The sequence below is a fragment of the Pygocentrus nattereri genome, chromosome 15, assembly GCF_015220715.1.
Source record: "Pygocentrus nattereri isolate fPygNat1 chromosome 15, fPygNat1.pri, whole genome shotgun sequence".
NCBI classification, from domain to species: Eukaryota; Metazoa; Chordata; class Actinopteri; order Characiformes; family Serrasalmidae; genus Pygocentrus; species Pygocentrus nattereri.
The window spans coordinates 16,243,603-16,259,384 of record NC_051225.1 but is presented as its reverse complement, the minus strand read 5'-3'; the positions used below and the strand labels follow the sequence as shown (position 1 = coordinate 16,259,384).

General features: G+C 40.0%; 1 protein-coding gene across 1 annotated transcript in view; it reads left to right on the top strand.

The window, feature by feature from the left end:
- Positions 1-15,782, top strand: part of pde3b (phosphodiesterase 3B) — a 98,212-nt gene that overhangs the window by 58,110 nt on the left and 24,320 nt on the right. The window contains exon 2 of the mRNA XM_017700651.2: positions 15,072-15,122. Coding sequence (XP_017556140.1) covers positions 15,072-15,122 — 51 coding nt within the window. The remainder of the gene's footprint in view (positions 1-15,071; positions 15,123-15,782) is intronic.

The following is a 15,782-nucleotide window of genomic DNA, read 5'->3' as shown; positions in this document are numbered from 1 at the left end:
TTTAGTAACATTATGCTGTTTGGATAAGAATCTGGTAGAAAAAGCTGGCAAGCATGAAACTGTTAGCTTTGTGGAATGGAAAGAGAACAAACTGTGTTTGTAATCACAATTATTCTTTGTGATATAATGAGTCTTTGTCATTAAAATGCAATGTCTTCTACTTTGTTTTAGGCCTGTTTCATCGTTGGTCTTAAATCTTTGATCACTTTCAGCTGAAGGTTTTAGTTTGTGTATTGTTCCAGTATTGTGATTTGTTCTTGCCATATTGCTTTTACATGGGATATGACTGCAAGTATGCCCTGCAGTCAGTGGTTAAAGAGTGAAAGCCTAACTTCATCACTAGCCACAGGTCAGATGTTTTATAATGTAGATGTCTTTTGTTGGCCAGCAGACTGGCAAATGAAAACACAGCTCAAAGAATTTGAGCAGGATTGTTCAAGGTATCCATGTGGGCAGGGCACATGGCCAACATTCTGCCCGGTTTGTGTGGGCCCATTTCAGGTCAGCAGAGGATATGGAGCTCAGATAAAAACTTGCACCAAACGCCACCTGCCTGCAACTGTTTATGGGACTTTGGTTTAGTGAGTCTGTTGCAATAAACCTTTGATCAAATCTGTCTGCAGGGTCCTCCCAGCACAGTGTGGACCAAAACTATTGGACATGTTGTCTACTGGCCAGATTATTTGTTGTGCATCATCATTATTATTATTATTATTATTATTATTATTATTTCTGATATTTATTCACTTTAATCACTTTTATTCTTGTCGGTCAGTTCAGTCGACTCGGGACACGGCGGCTCTTTCTTTCATGGATGAAATGAAATTTACGAGAAGCTAAAATTCGACTGTTCTTTGATGCAGCATAAGTGACAGATCTGAACCTGTAAGCCAGTTTGGATTAAGCAGGAGGAGCAGTCAGAATTTGAGGCCCTTCGGTACAGCTCAAAATGAGTTTCTAGAATGCAGCAGGTTAAGTAAACTTTAAAAAGCAGACAGGAAAGACTCTGGCCTATACGAATAAACAGGAAGAATACGCCAGGCTGAGAAAGCAGCAGAGCCTCGCAGGCTGGAGGTGTTTTTTCGCGCAGCACTGCCGGAGACTGTTTAGTAAAGCTAGTCGATATGTCTCACACTCGTGCTACAGTCTTCTGTGTTCTCTCTTTTGGTGCAGGAGCTTTCCGGCTCAATTTTAAGAAAATATTCTGGAAGGATTTGTAAAGTAATGAGAGAGAAAAAAAAAAACAGTTAAACAAATGACGCTCAAAAGCTTCCAGTGTGGAGAGGGGGGATCGGGAGGTTAAAGTGGTGAATATTTCACACCAGTTTTATGACTGAAACCTCTCATGGGCGTTTAGTCTGCATTGTCCCATTTTTGTGCTGGCTAGTTGACTCTTGTGACGGTGGCTATTTTTTGTGACTGAGGGCGCTGAACAAAGACAGAATGGTAATGGGCCATTTGAGCCTGAAACATGCCATTGTGGGAAAAAGTTCATCATTGACGTAATAGTGTTGACCTTCCTCAGCTTGTGGCATTTTTGTTGTTCCTGCAAACACGTGTTTGTCATTATGCAAGCTACTCGCTGCCTGGCCCGCTGCCAAGACCCCAGACTGGAAGCCTGTGCGGGGGGAGAGACTGACAGTTTAGCAGAGATTTCCGTGCCGAGTTAGTAGCTTTTCTTCTCTGCGACTGTGAAGTGGCAGTTTAATCTGCCTCTGCTTTTCTTTTCTGCAGCCCTTTTCTCAAAATTTGAAACATGGGGTGTGTTAAGGAGGGGTGAGGGAATGAAACAACACCCGAATGCTGTTTATTTTCTTTTGCACGTTTACTTCTGTATTGTAGCGCGTGCTTTATCTGGAGGGCTGTTTTGTGGGCGTAAGATTTTTAAATGGTTTTATGTTTTTGAAAATGTTTTTCACTTTGCCTGTGGTGGTGTGTTTTTTTTTTTGGGGGGGGTGGTAGTAGTAATGTAAAAGAGAGGGGCAGGAGGGAACATGCTACGTTTAACTCTTATTTAACTGGTGGGGGTGCTAAATGAATGATTTTCATTCCCGCTTCTCATTTGTATTAGTGATACTGGCACAGTGTGCAATGTATGGCCCATGAATCATGTTAGTAGCATTGTTTTATTTCAGCGTCTGTGCAGCTGGTTTTTGTAGAATCAAATAACGATGAGGGAACAGGGAGAAAAAAAAAAGTAAGGGGGTTCAAAAGCAGGGCTTCGTCTCTGTGCGACAGCGAGAGGCTCAGATTTCACTGCCAGGGCGCCTCGAACACGCTTTGCCTCGTGTCCAAGCCAGAGAGCAGCTCTGTGGAAAAGCCTGAAGGCCTGAGGCTGCACGCCTGAGGTCAGCACTGCCTGCGGAGGGTGGGGGTGGGTGAGGAGGTGGAGGGAGCCTCAGAGGAACTCCACATCTGCCCAGATGGAGGTGTGGTTGGGAGAGGAGTACCTCGGGGAGACACAGCTGTGAAGGGGCTGGGCACTGCTGGACAGCATGCTGCTGGGCTGGATGGCCCTAGACCGTACGCTTGCTGGGCTGGACGCAGCTGACCAGACCTGCGACTTGCGTCATCAGCATCTGGTTGTGCTGTAGGCAGGTGGCCTCACAGAGGCTGTAAATTAGAGAGCCGCTGAAGCAGCTGGTCAGATATGGGGATGGCCCTTTTTACATGACAGTGCTGTGCAGACGTCTTAAGACTCTTGCTCTTGTGCAAATAAGACAATGTTGATATTAATAATACGCATGATATCGTGCACTTTTTAAGACCTCATGGACAAATATATATATATAGTATAACAATATAAGTTAAAATAAGATATTATACTATATTAAAGGGGAAAAAAGGAATACACATCAGGAGTATGTCTTGGTGGCATCCTCTGGTTTTGACATTAATATTGCTGACATTGCATCAGTGTTTTGCTTCAGTGATGAATTTATGGCATTGTAATAGCTGGAAATAACTGAGCTATCATTTAAACTTCATGCCATATAAAAGTATTAGAATGAGAGGCTGCAGGTAGGGAGTCATAGCAGTAGCGCATTAACAGCTGGGCTTCAGGCCGGAACTGTAGATGGTTCAAAATATCCAACTAGGAAAAGAAATTGAGGGAGTTATCACGTCAACGTGTGTGACACTACTAATTACAACATATGAACATTAGTACAGTAAATTGTGATTTATATGTATGTCAGTGTTAACACTCAGACTAGACTAATATGAAAAATAAACATTTATTTTAGTGAGCTAAAAATTATATCAGCCAATTTAATTTTATTATGGGTGTAACAATACTCTCGGTCTATGATTTAGATTTTACTGGGTTCATGCATAAGTGTTGTCCTTTAATGTCTGCAGATTTTATTTATGTATTATGTGTTTCGGTCAGGATGCAGTCGTATGCAAAAGTTTGAGTGCCCCAGTGAAATTATTATTATTATTATTATTATTATTATTTTTTTTTTATTTTTAATAAGTGAAAATGAGTCCTCTATTGAGAACACACTTCTACAAGTTTAATGCACACAATTTATTTATTTTTTTTTAGTTTGACATTGTGGGGAAAAAAAATAAATGATGAAATGTGGCCTGTGCAGTTATTCACATTTTAGTTTTTTAATATTTTGAACTCTGCAAATAGGAATTGTCCTAGTATGTGCTGGAAGATGCCTTTTTATTTTGTTTCCTATGTGCTGCCACACATGTTGTGCATGATTATAAGTAATTATTGTCCCATTTATGCTTGCACACTGATGTACAAGGACACACTACCGTACTACAAGAAGTAGGTTGTCACACACACATGCAAATTTAAACTCGCACTCTCGCCAACTCAACTGCTTCTGTTTCTTCTGACGTCAAGTATGCTGTAAGCGAGCAGCTCCGGTTTCCCCCACACACTCAGTTGCTGTTGAGGATTCATTTCAGCCCTGCAAGAACAGATGCTTTGGAGCTCCCCCCACCCCCAACCCCAACCCCTGAGGGCCCTCTGCTCCAAGCCATTCCAAAAGGGTGGCAAAAGGCCAGTTAGCAGGCCAGTGGTGTGCAGAAGCGTGGCAATGGAGAGGCCAGCCAAGCTCCAGGGCCACCTGCCTCAGCCTGCCCGGACCAGCCCTACCTGGCCACCCTACCTGAGTGAATAGTGGCAGTTAGAGGGCAACAAATAGGGCAAATGGTCAACAAGGGTCACTAGTTTTCAGCAACGTTGAATATAAAAAAAAAAAAGTTAATGGGCTCTTTATTTACATACAGATTTGTAAAGTTATCTCTGCATAAATAAATCATATGATGCGTTATACACTTTCAGAGTGTTGGTGACCAGAACCAAACATGTTTAATGCCTCTAAAAGCTGCCTTATTACATGAAATGGCCATGAGTGTTACCTGATGCCAGAGTCATTGTTTTTAAAACAAAAGAATTTCTCAAATACTTTTTACCAAGACACCTGTAGATTCACTGGTCTTTGTGATTTTAGTAAACAAAAGGGTCATCATTGGTTGTGTTTACATGCAAAGATTTTTGTCAAACTGATTGAATACAATCGGATTACAGATTCAGACTGAGGTGTTTATGCTCACACTCTTCAACAATCTGATGAAAATCTTCGTTTACATGCTCTCTACAAGTAATCCGATGCAAAATGATGTGCATGCATCGAGCAGTGCTTAGAGTAAACATTACCATGACGCCGAACATCACGTGAGGTCCAGTCAGCATGAGTTTGAGTTTCCAGTTCGTGCGCTTGTGTTTTTAATGGCTTTAAACTGATGTCAGGCTTTGAAAGACATCCTTCACATGCACTTATAAAGGAAGACTTTATTAGATATTAGACATTATTAAGACATTATTAATGGATTATCAGGCTGCATAACTAAGCCTAACTGATAATCAGAAGTGCGTTTTTAACAAAACTGTGATAAAAACAAAACGTCTGACCCAGAAAGATAAGCGCTTAGAGCGTTTAGAGGCATGTGGCCATGAAATTTCGCTCAGTCTAGCCAGACAAATGTGCATGTCACACAAGCCCTGTCTGAAATATGACTGACTGGTGAGGGTGAGGTTTCTGAGTGTGGAGCAGTTGCTGTGTGTAAACCCGTACTGCTTCTTTAGTAGTAGTTTTGAATGTATTTGAAATGTGTGCTGGATCTTTAATAGGTGGCAAAATATGCAGACAAACCTCCAGTAAGCAGTAAATTTACATGAAATCGTAGTTCATCAGTTTACGTTTAATAAAAAGAGTTTCTCCTCATTTTCGGCAGCTTGAAGTACAAACAGCTGCTGCTCGCTGCTTCCAAAGTCTGCTCTGCTTAGGCTAAACCAGCTGTTTCCATGGAGTCATGCAGTATTTTTAAAAGCCAATCAGAATCTTTCTGATACACTCAACATGCGGAGCTACTGCTTGCTACTACTAGAGGGGACAGTCGTAGGTTGGAGGTCAGGGAACCAGCCTTGTGACCGGGAGGTTGCCGGTTTGATCCCCTGAGCCCGACGGTGTGTGACTGAGGTGCCCTTGAGCAAGACACCCAACCCCCAACTTCTTCTTGGCAATGTGCATAGGGCTGCTCACCATTTTGGACAGTGCTCACTGCCCCCTATTGTGTGTGCTCACTAGTCTGTATGTGGTGTTTCACTGCACGGATGGGTTAAATGCAGAGGTGAAATTTCCCTGTTGTGAGACTAATAAGGGTCACTTAATCGGAATACTACAACTCGCATGACATGCACTTTTGGTTGAACAACCAAATGATATATTTGTAAAAAGTTTTGAATTTAAACATTTGGAACTCATCACTGACTATAGAACATCATCGAGAGCTATTTAAGTGATTTATTTTTATCTGTTTAAAGATCACTATAAAGTGTTTTAAGTTACTATATTGCAACCTATACTGTCTAAAACTTAAAGCATTTCTGTCGATTTTATTTATTTTCTAATATTCATTTAATGTAAGTTGTAAGGCTTGCATTCTTGTCAGTTTTCACACTACAAACATTTCTGGTGAATTAACTTTGACCCCCAGATATCAGTTCTTCTGTGTTCTTGATTTACGTATAATCAGTACCGCTATCAGCTTTGATGTCATGTCATGATTCCTGGTACCCATCACCACCACTGTAAAGAAACTGTCAGATTTCTCTGCAGTGTAGCATTTCACATGAAAATCAATGTCTATTTATGTTTGAACAATTCAGTTATGCTGAAATGTTAAATTGTTGCCATTTCCCTGTAAAAACAAATATGCTCTATAACATTCGGTAGCTGCTGTCGGAACAAAACCTCGTATCTCCATTTTTTTTTTTACGTTTTTCAGTTTTTTTAACAAAGTTTGAAAATACCTCTTATTCTTTACAGAGTGTGTTAATTTCATGATGAATGGCCTAAAAGAAACAGCCCAGAATGACTTGGAAAAAATTCTGGTTCCATTGATTTGATTTACATTAAAAGTAGTTTTTTCCTTCTCCTGTGAAGTTACCGTTTTGGAGATACAAAGTTTTGCTCTGAAAACAGCGACATGGTACATGCTCATTTTGACAGATTGCAATTTTTTATATTTTTATATATAGTGACAGAAAAAAATCGCTTTATATGCAGATATAACATTGAATGATTGTGGTGCTTTTCCTGCAAAGTGACTATAAACCAAAGACCTCCTAATTGTTTGAGTAGTCAGTTAATAGGGATGGTTCCTGGTCTCCTCCTCTTCTGCTGAGGCGAAGGATCAGCTCAGTCTTTTCCATCTGTTTTTCAGAAAGCCGCTAGTCATACGGCATTTATTTCAATGTCTTTATTGGCAGTTCAGTTCTGCATCTATTCCCTAGCTCTGTCCAGCCCTGCTGTCATATCAAAACACCCCAGCAGAGTCCGGAACCAGACCAGGATTTCCACCCCCTCCAAACTCGGAAAGTCGTGGACAGTACCGGTGACCGTTCGATAACCCTTCCCACCCCCCATTGCTCTCTAAAATAAACAGTGATGGATAAAGCAGACGCTGGTCAGGTCAGTCCAAGACAAAGGCTATACAGGGCTGCTAGCAGTAGCTCCACAAGGTTCACAGCCAGTCGTCATGAGGAAGACGAGACTTGAGGCATCGCTCTCATGTGCTCGAACTTGATTGAATTTGTCGTGGCGACGTTAAGGTTCTATTTGGGACTTTTGTTTTTAAAACCTACAATGTGCCATTGTGTGGAGGGCTGTGCTTTCTGGCCAAAGCAAAAAGCTATCCTGTATGTGATGTCATCGCAGAAACGCTTTCAAACTCTCCCCGTGGAGCACAGTCCATTACCTCATCATGGCTGGTGTTAATAATTGATAGGGCAGCAAGTGATGCATCAACCCATTTGCAGTGTCTGTTTGGTGGTGACCGACTGCATAAGTCATATGGTGTGAGGAGGCAATCGTGCTCTCTCCACTGTGAGCCTTTGGAAGTCCTACTTCTGTAATTTGGTAAAAGATTCCCCTCATGATTAGTAGGGGCACTTGAAGGAATATTGAATGGCCATAAGTGCACACTAACTGTTTTGCAGGCAAGCTCTGAACAACACCTGGATTGGACTGGAGTGAGAGGAGAGGTTGGTGTGAAAAGGCCGCACATTTCTGCCAGCCCTGCCCACCAAAGCAGGAATGTTCCGCAGTCCTGTGAGATCAAACCTTACATCCCAGCCCCTGTCATTGTTTTGATCTTGGCCGAGTCACTGATAATCAGACATAACCAGAGTGTACCATGCCATACATTTGCAAATGGTAAATCTACAGCAGGCTGGGGTCGTCAGATAAATTAGATCTAGAGCAAATTGTCTTTGTACCAAACCACTGCTTACACCACGGCACCACGGCAAACACTCCAGTCAGTTATATAGCAGTCAGTGAGTGACCCTGTAACAGTGTCTCTTTTCTATCGATTACCGATCAGGCGTTAACATCATGACCACCTTCTTGCTTCTACGCTCATTGTCCATTTTATCAGCTCCACTTACTATATAGGTGCACTTTATAGTTCTACAGTTACAGACTGTTGTCCATCTGTTTCTCTGATACTTTGTTAGCCCCCTTTTACCCTGTTCTTCAGTGGTCAGGACCCCCATGGACCCTCACAGAGCAGGTACTATTTGGGTGGTGGATCATTCTCAGCACTGCAGTAACATTTGATGTGGTGGTGGTGTATTAGTGTGTGTTGTGCTGGTCTGAGTGGATCAGACACAGCAGTGCTGCTGGAATTTTAAACACCTCAGTGTCACTGCTGGACTGAGAATAGTCCACTAGCCAAAAATATCCAGCCAACAGCATCCTGTGGGCAGCGTCCTGTGACCACTGATGAAGGGCTAGAGGATGACCAACACACACTGCAGCAGCAGATGAGCTATCGTCTCTGACTTTACATCTACAAGGTAGACTGACTAATAGAGTGGACAGTGTGTGGACCAGTGTGTCTGATCCCCTCAGACCAGCACGACACACACTAACACACCACCACCACATGAAAATGTATTTCTCTATCATCAGTGAAGAAAATAAAGATTATTATTCTTTAAATGGGAAAAAAAATGTTTTCAAATAGAAAAATGTATCAAATGTAATTTTTTTTTTTTGCGCTTGTTTTTCTAGCCTCAACACCAGTGCTGTCATCTATAATAAGCCCACAGCCCTACTTTTATTTCAGCCATAGCATATTTCTTTTTCTTTCCCCACAGTTAGCCTTCTGTTCATTGTGTCTTACAGATATTCACACATCCCTTTTTGATGCTAAAACTGTGTTTAATGCATTACCCTACTTCATAGCTGAAACATTGTGTTAAAGAGTGGGTTGGGGCTGGAAAAAAATAACTCATGGGCGAGATTTGGCCCACAGGCCACTGTTTGAAGATGCTAAATGCAAGCTGTTATGGCAATGTTTAGAGCATTGCTGAATAAAATGTTTTGCACTTGATGGTTTGTTGGCAATTGGCTTTCAACGGACCACGGTCAGTTACTTGTAAGCACTGATTATACATCCGTAAAACTTTTCTTTCCCCAAGAATAATTTGTTTTAAATTTAATAATTTGCTTTTCTCTTTTACGGCAACATTACCTTTAATTTCCGTTGCTGCTTTATCGTATTTACTTGTTTCGACTTTGGAAAAGCTGATGGTTTTGTAGTTGTAATTTCTCTGTGTAGTAATATGATATTCTTTGGGGTCAGTTGAGACTTCAGAGTGGGTGGTTGACCTTGTGTTTGGAAGGCAAACTGGCTGAAAGCAGGAACCAGGACTTTCCCACACTCGCGGCAGCTGCAGAGAGGCAGTGTGTTGTGAGGAGTGTGAGGCTGCACTGACGTCAGCAGACTGACACCCACAGAAACGCAGACGGGGACAACAGCACTCGCTGCGCACTCATCTCCACTTCTTAGGCCCAGTCTCTGTCTCTCTCTCTCTCTCTGTCTCTGTCTCTCACATGCTGCATAAACCGGCTCAACAGGCGAGATGCAAAGGAGCGAAAGCTAACAAACGGAGGTGCATCCCTTTTGCATTCACGTAGGCAGGTTTTGCCTCGTCTAGACGCTACAGCGTCTGGACTGTTTAGTCTTAAATAAAAATATGAAACATACTTGAATTCATGTCCTCGCTTTGCATATCTTTACATGATTCACAAGTAAATAAAGAAAACATATTTTAAATTATAAGACTAAAAAAGTTATGGACATTATGGACAGTCATCTCTGAAACAGTGTTGGCTTTATGCCTTACGACTTATGTCTTACAATTTGGCCTGACCATGTGCTTTTCACCAGGCCATGCCATATAGATGTTGCTTCTGCCCGCAAACTGTCTACGGTCTGGTGTGCTTTATGGCTCCTCCTCCCATTGTTACAGGGGCCTCCTGCCCAAAAGTCAGCACACTGGAGTAATGGCCTTATCAGCTCTGTTAAAGGTTAAAGTGTGTAATTCTCATTACTGCAACTTTATTGATTTCCAAAGCATTTACCAACGCTACAGTGATTAAGAGACTTGAGAGAGGTTCACCAGCATGCATAAACATTTCAGTAATAACAGAATTGGTTTATAAAGATTTCTCTATATCAGCAAAATGTTTTTCTGAGAGCCCCAGTTAAATGCTGGCACGTACAGTTTAAAACCAGAATTTGTCTGTCTTTTTTTTTTTTTTTTTTAAACTTCGTTAGTAGTTCTGTTGCCGTAATGATATCTATATCTGTTTTTGTTTAGGACGATATAAATAATGTGGGGGAAAAAAACTAAAATACCTTAATAATAATGTAACCTCACTATATGTTTCTGTATATACATGCATACATAGGTTTTTGGTTTAATGCTCCAATTTTGCAGCAGTTTGATCAAAAAATATTTTTTTTAAATATTTTTAAAGATTTTTATATTTTCTATTTTATATATTTTATATATGTATTTTTATATATAAAAATAAAACTAAGAATATTATTCCATAATGAATAAGAATAAAGAGATAATAAAATTGACATGCAGAGTACCTCACTTGACACTTTATGACAATTATTAATATGACAAGTCATTCCAAACTTAAAGGCTGTTTTGTATGTATGACATATAAATCCACGTGCTCTTCATTCACTAGGTATGGTACTCAGTCCACTAATCCATAGTATCTTTGTTTCTTTTCTCACTGCCTTGTTTCACCTTTGCAGTAAGTCTGTTATCAGTCTGATGTGACCGTCCCCAGATCATTGGTAGCTCTTCCTTTACGCGAGCAGCCTACAGTGTAATGAGCAGTAAATGTATGGGAGGAGAAGAGGTAGGATGAGACACAGGCTCAAGAATATGATCCAGAGGGTTGTGGCTTATTAGAAGATACTGATGTGCGGCAGGTGGTATCGGTCGGGTTGTGTTTGCGTATTTGACGTCAGCAACGTCCTGGTAACGTCTTCAGACAGTGTAGAGGTGATTGTATCAATAATGAATCCATCTGTTGTCCTTTGCATTCTTTGAACGTCTATTTTTGCCCGTTCACCGATGGGTCAACGGCAAAGTATAAACACCCTCATGAGTTATTGTTGTTCTCACAATATACCCGTAGCTTTTTATCTTTCCTGGAAAGCATGACACGTCCACTGTTTTGCCTGCGTACTGCAATAACCGGAGAAATCTGAAACTCTATATGTGGGTGTGTGCCGCCATGTGTTCTGTCGGTGGAGTAAGGGCGCACAAATGGGAGCTGATTGTCCCGCTCTGTCCACGAGCCTGTATCTCTGCTTCTAGAAAATGGAGGTGGGGAGGCTTGCATAGAGCGTTCAGCATGTTACCTCCATTTATGCACAAGGGAGCTTTAGTCAGTGGTGGAAAGTCTACTGGAAAAATGCTGTATTTTTTTAGCTGTTCGCCTGACAAATAGCTGTAAACTTCTAACTGTGCTGAAGTGCTTAAGATTACAGTAATTCTGTGCGGTCATAGTTTTAGAAAAGTGAAGAAAAGATGTGGTTTTTTTTTTTTTTTTTTTTTTTTTTTTTTTTTAAGCTGAAGTTTGTAAAATGCTGGAAAAGATATAAAAATGTAAAAAGATGTAAAAATCTGGAAAGATAATGTTAAAGTTAAAATGTTGAGGTCCACTCACAGGGCAGTGAGATTGCATAAGCAGATATTCTTGAGGATATGAAGCAATGAAGTGAGTTCAAAACTTGTGCAATAGTGGGATTAAAACACTGAAAAACAGTGGTTGTTACTGTACCTGCAGCTCTACACCTGCTTTAACTATAATCTTGGTACTAAAATGCAACCTTAACACAAACGAATGGTGTGAATGTTGTAGTGTTGAATTATAATTTATACAGTAATACCATATTCTACAAATATATGAGAATTTTTTATTTTCTTCTAATTATTCTTCTAATTACTATAATTATTATTTCTTCTAAAAAAAATAAGGGACAAATTATATAAACAGTGCTGTGCAAAAGTCAGAGACCACTGTTTCATTTATTTAATGAATGCCTAGTTAAAATAGCCTTTAAGTACAAGCAGTTCATTTTTCAGCTTCAAGAAAAAAATAGAAAATGTATTTAATGGAAAATTATGCAATGACTAAATATTGATTTATTTATTTATTTATTTTTTTTCTTCTTTTTTCAGTAATTAATGAGTCTAATGGCTTCCATTTTTTTAGCAAGACTTGCTTTTAGTTTTAGAAATCTCCCGGGATATTTTTCCACATCTCCAAAGTTCATCTTAAAAGTTGGTTGCATTTTCTGCTTCTCACAATCTATATAATCCCAAACATATTCAGTGATGTTGATCTGGACTTTGGGTTGGTCCATCTGTTGTAAGATCCCCACAGCTGCTTTTTTTAATTGTTTTTTTTTTTATGTATTTATTTTTGGCCCATTTCCAATTTTGTTAATTAGAAACACCTTCTTGGAAGCTGTACATCTATTTAGACTCGTTTAAATGGGAGTTTCATCTCTGAATCGTCTTCTCACAGTGGAACAATGGACAGAAACGCCTGTGGATTTTTCAGATCTGAAAAAGTGCAGCTGGACCTTCTCTCTAAGATGAAAGCTTTAATTGCCTTTTTTCTGATAGCAACCATTTTGGTGGTCTACTAGGCCTTGCATGGTTGTTAGGAGCCCCACGATGCCCGTCTGCCCCAAATTACATGCCCAAATGTTAAGGCAAATTATTTAGTAACTGCACAAAATAAATGTAAAATTACTTTATTTATTTATTTGTTAAAAGCTCCCCTCAAATTAACAGAACATGTGTTTTATGATCTACACATATTACTATATGCTTACAATTTACTGCTGAAAACCAAAAATCTCAGACAGTTATTTTATAAAAATAATTTTTACAGAGCAGATCACTGAAGATACGCCACCTGTTTTTAGTTTAGTCCAGATTTGGGGGGAAAATGGGTCGACTTTCAGTAGAAAAAAAAAACAGTTCAGATTCTTTTATTGTAAGGGTTTAAAATTATGTCATCTATTTGACTGAAAGAAGAGTTACAGCCTCATACAACGCCCAGCTTCTGAATGTAGCTTATGAAATATGAAAGTTATAAAGAATATGACGAAGTACATTTTAGAGCCACTGGTGGATTCAAGGAGTTGAATAACTTGTACTTCACTGTAAATCTAATGAATGAAAGGTGGTCTCTGACCCAGCTTCCTTTCTTTTTTACCAGCTTATATATTATAGTGTTCACCATCTTGAATATACCCTCCCAGTAGATTCAGCACTGATGGTTAAAAAAAACAAAAAAAAAAAACCAAGATGAAACTAACCATATGTGTTTCGTCTCCATCTCTGTATTTCAAAAGTGTTGTCTGAGTGGCTGTTGTGTTTACGTAGGCAAGCACGTGTATCAGCCCTAGACAGAGTCCACTCTGAGTGGCTGCTCCCCTCGGCAGACTTGACTTTTTGAAGCGGGTCAGCGAGGACCCGAGAAAACAGAGAGCTGTGAGTGTCCACTGTGTCATCTACAGTAAACAGTTCCTCTCTTCCTGACCAGCCCGGCCCACTCCCGCCATCCTGGTTTCCATGGTGTTTGTACCATTATTTGCAGGCCTCAGTCGGGTTGCCATGGCAGTGCTTATTTGCCATAGTGAATGTCTGGTGGCATTAAACAAATGCTGATGAAAAACATCTGAACTTGGAGCACTTAGAGGTGCATGAAGAATAACACCTAGCTAGCAACTAGGCTCGTATGCTGTTTTGGCTTTTGCTAATTAAGACGCTTTAATTCCACTTTGAGCTCAAGTCTTTGGACAGTGTTCATTTTTCCTCTGCTGAAGGTTTCTTTTAGGCAAGTAGATATGATACAGGTCCAGGGCTCGGGATTTGTACCCAGAAAGGACGCACTCCTGAAAAGTCTATCACTTCTTGCTGCGCTTGCTGCCCTCCGTCTGCAGGTGTTTGAGAGCTCTCTGTATTAGCCAGGTAGGAGTCAGAGGACGTGCTGTTGGGACAGGTTTGGCAAGGAACTGCCGGAGTGCCCTGCTGCTATTGACAGATCAGACAGGCAGCACAGGTGCAGGAGACTACCGCTTTGTCTGATCTGCCTTACTGAGCACCGTCTCCCAGCACACGCTTATACGCACGGAGATGCACAGTCTCGTATATCACCAGTGCTCCCCCGCGTGGTCTAACTCGGTGCATCTTCACAGACAGACTGCGCTCTCAGGGATTAACATGGCGACCACTCACCCATCCATACTTACAGCTCACAGCGGCAGTCTAAGCGTCCACTTAGCGCTGTCTATGTAACATTACTATAGCAAGATGGCACCAATTCCACATCCAGCCAAGAGCAGCAGAAAATGCCTGAAATATCACTGAAGTGCTTGTTGCTCAAAGATAATTACAGTAGGTCACATGATAACAGCCACATGTCACCTAAAGGTAACAAAAAGTAGATCGAGCAGCTGGTTCCTTTTTTGGAATAATTCAAGATAATTCTTGTCATTTAGTTGTTTTTATGACTGCTCATTTTTTGTACAGATTATAAAAATGTGTATTATATATAATGTCATATATGCTATCTTTTCTTTGCATTTTAATATAGGTAACAGAATTTTGCACAGCTGTAAAAACGCTCAGCTTGCTATCCTATGTATCTGAAGGCTGCCTGTCTATGGCCCAGCTCTGCAATACTGTTGTGGGACCTGGCTGCTATTGGGTGACTTTTCTGCGAGGCAGATAACGTGGAAATGCACTCAAATGACGTAGTTTGGCCAGATAAGATCTGAGAGCGCCATTGTTGACGTCTCATTGTGGTTACAGTGGTTTGCCTCCTTTTTTTTTTTTTTTTTTTTCTTTCTTGTTTTCCTTTCTGCGAGAGGCCCAAACTTGATAAAGTTGCTCAGCCTATGAAAAAAGTAAACTTTGCCTGCTGATAAAGAATAACTTTAAGCTGCTTTGTGTATTTCATTCTATGTAAGTGTGCAGGTATGGATTTTATTTGCTGTAATCATTCCTAACATATTTTGGCTGTTTGCTACGGCTCCATGCAGTCTTGCTTCTCCACATGTTTTATTTTGAGCGACAGCTGTTGAATGATCCATGTTCTTAAATAGTCTTTGTTTTTTTTTGTTTTCTTTGTCTCCTCCAGATGATCCTTTGGGACTGGGACCTAAAACAATGGTACAAGCCGCAGTATCAGGTCAGCTTTTATTCTGTGTTTGGTTTTCTGCTCAGTACTTTACGTGTGTTTGCTGTCCCTGACTTTCAAGCCTTACTTTTACTCATTGTTTGACCGTGTTGCGCTTACGTCACCAGGGGCATACTTCACTCTACTGATTGTTGATCAAGGCTCTTAAGATTAAAATAGGTCATTTGCTTAGATAATCTCATGATGTAACATTTCCCTAAATGTTTTACTGGGATACAGTGTTTAAAATGTGTAGATGTAGATTTTGATAGACCATGTTTTCTTTTTCTTTGACCATTTCATGTTTTATGGGTTTGAAAGTAGAGGTGTGTGTCAAAATTCAGTACTTGTTTAATGGCAACCAAATTACTTCAATACCACCGAGTACTACAAAGTAATTTGCCCAAAATTTTGGCTGCTAATTGGCTGACAAGCAAAAAATATGTATTTTCTTTTTTTATATTTTATATATGTATATATTTTTCCATATTCCATATGTGTGTATATATATATATATATATATATATATATATATATATATATATATATATATGTATATATATATATATATATATATGTATATGTATGTGTGTGTGTGTGTGTGTGTGTGTGTGTGTGTGTGTGTGTGTGTAATTAATTATTTTTATTATTATTATTATTATTATCTCTGAG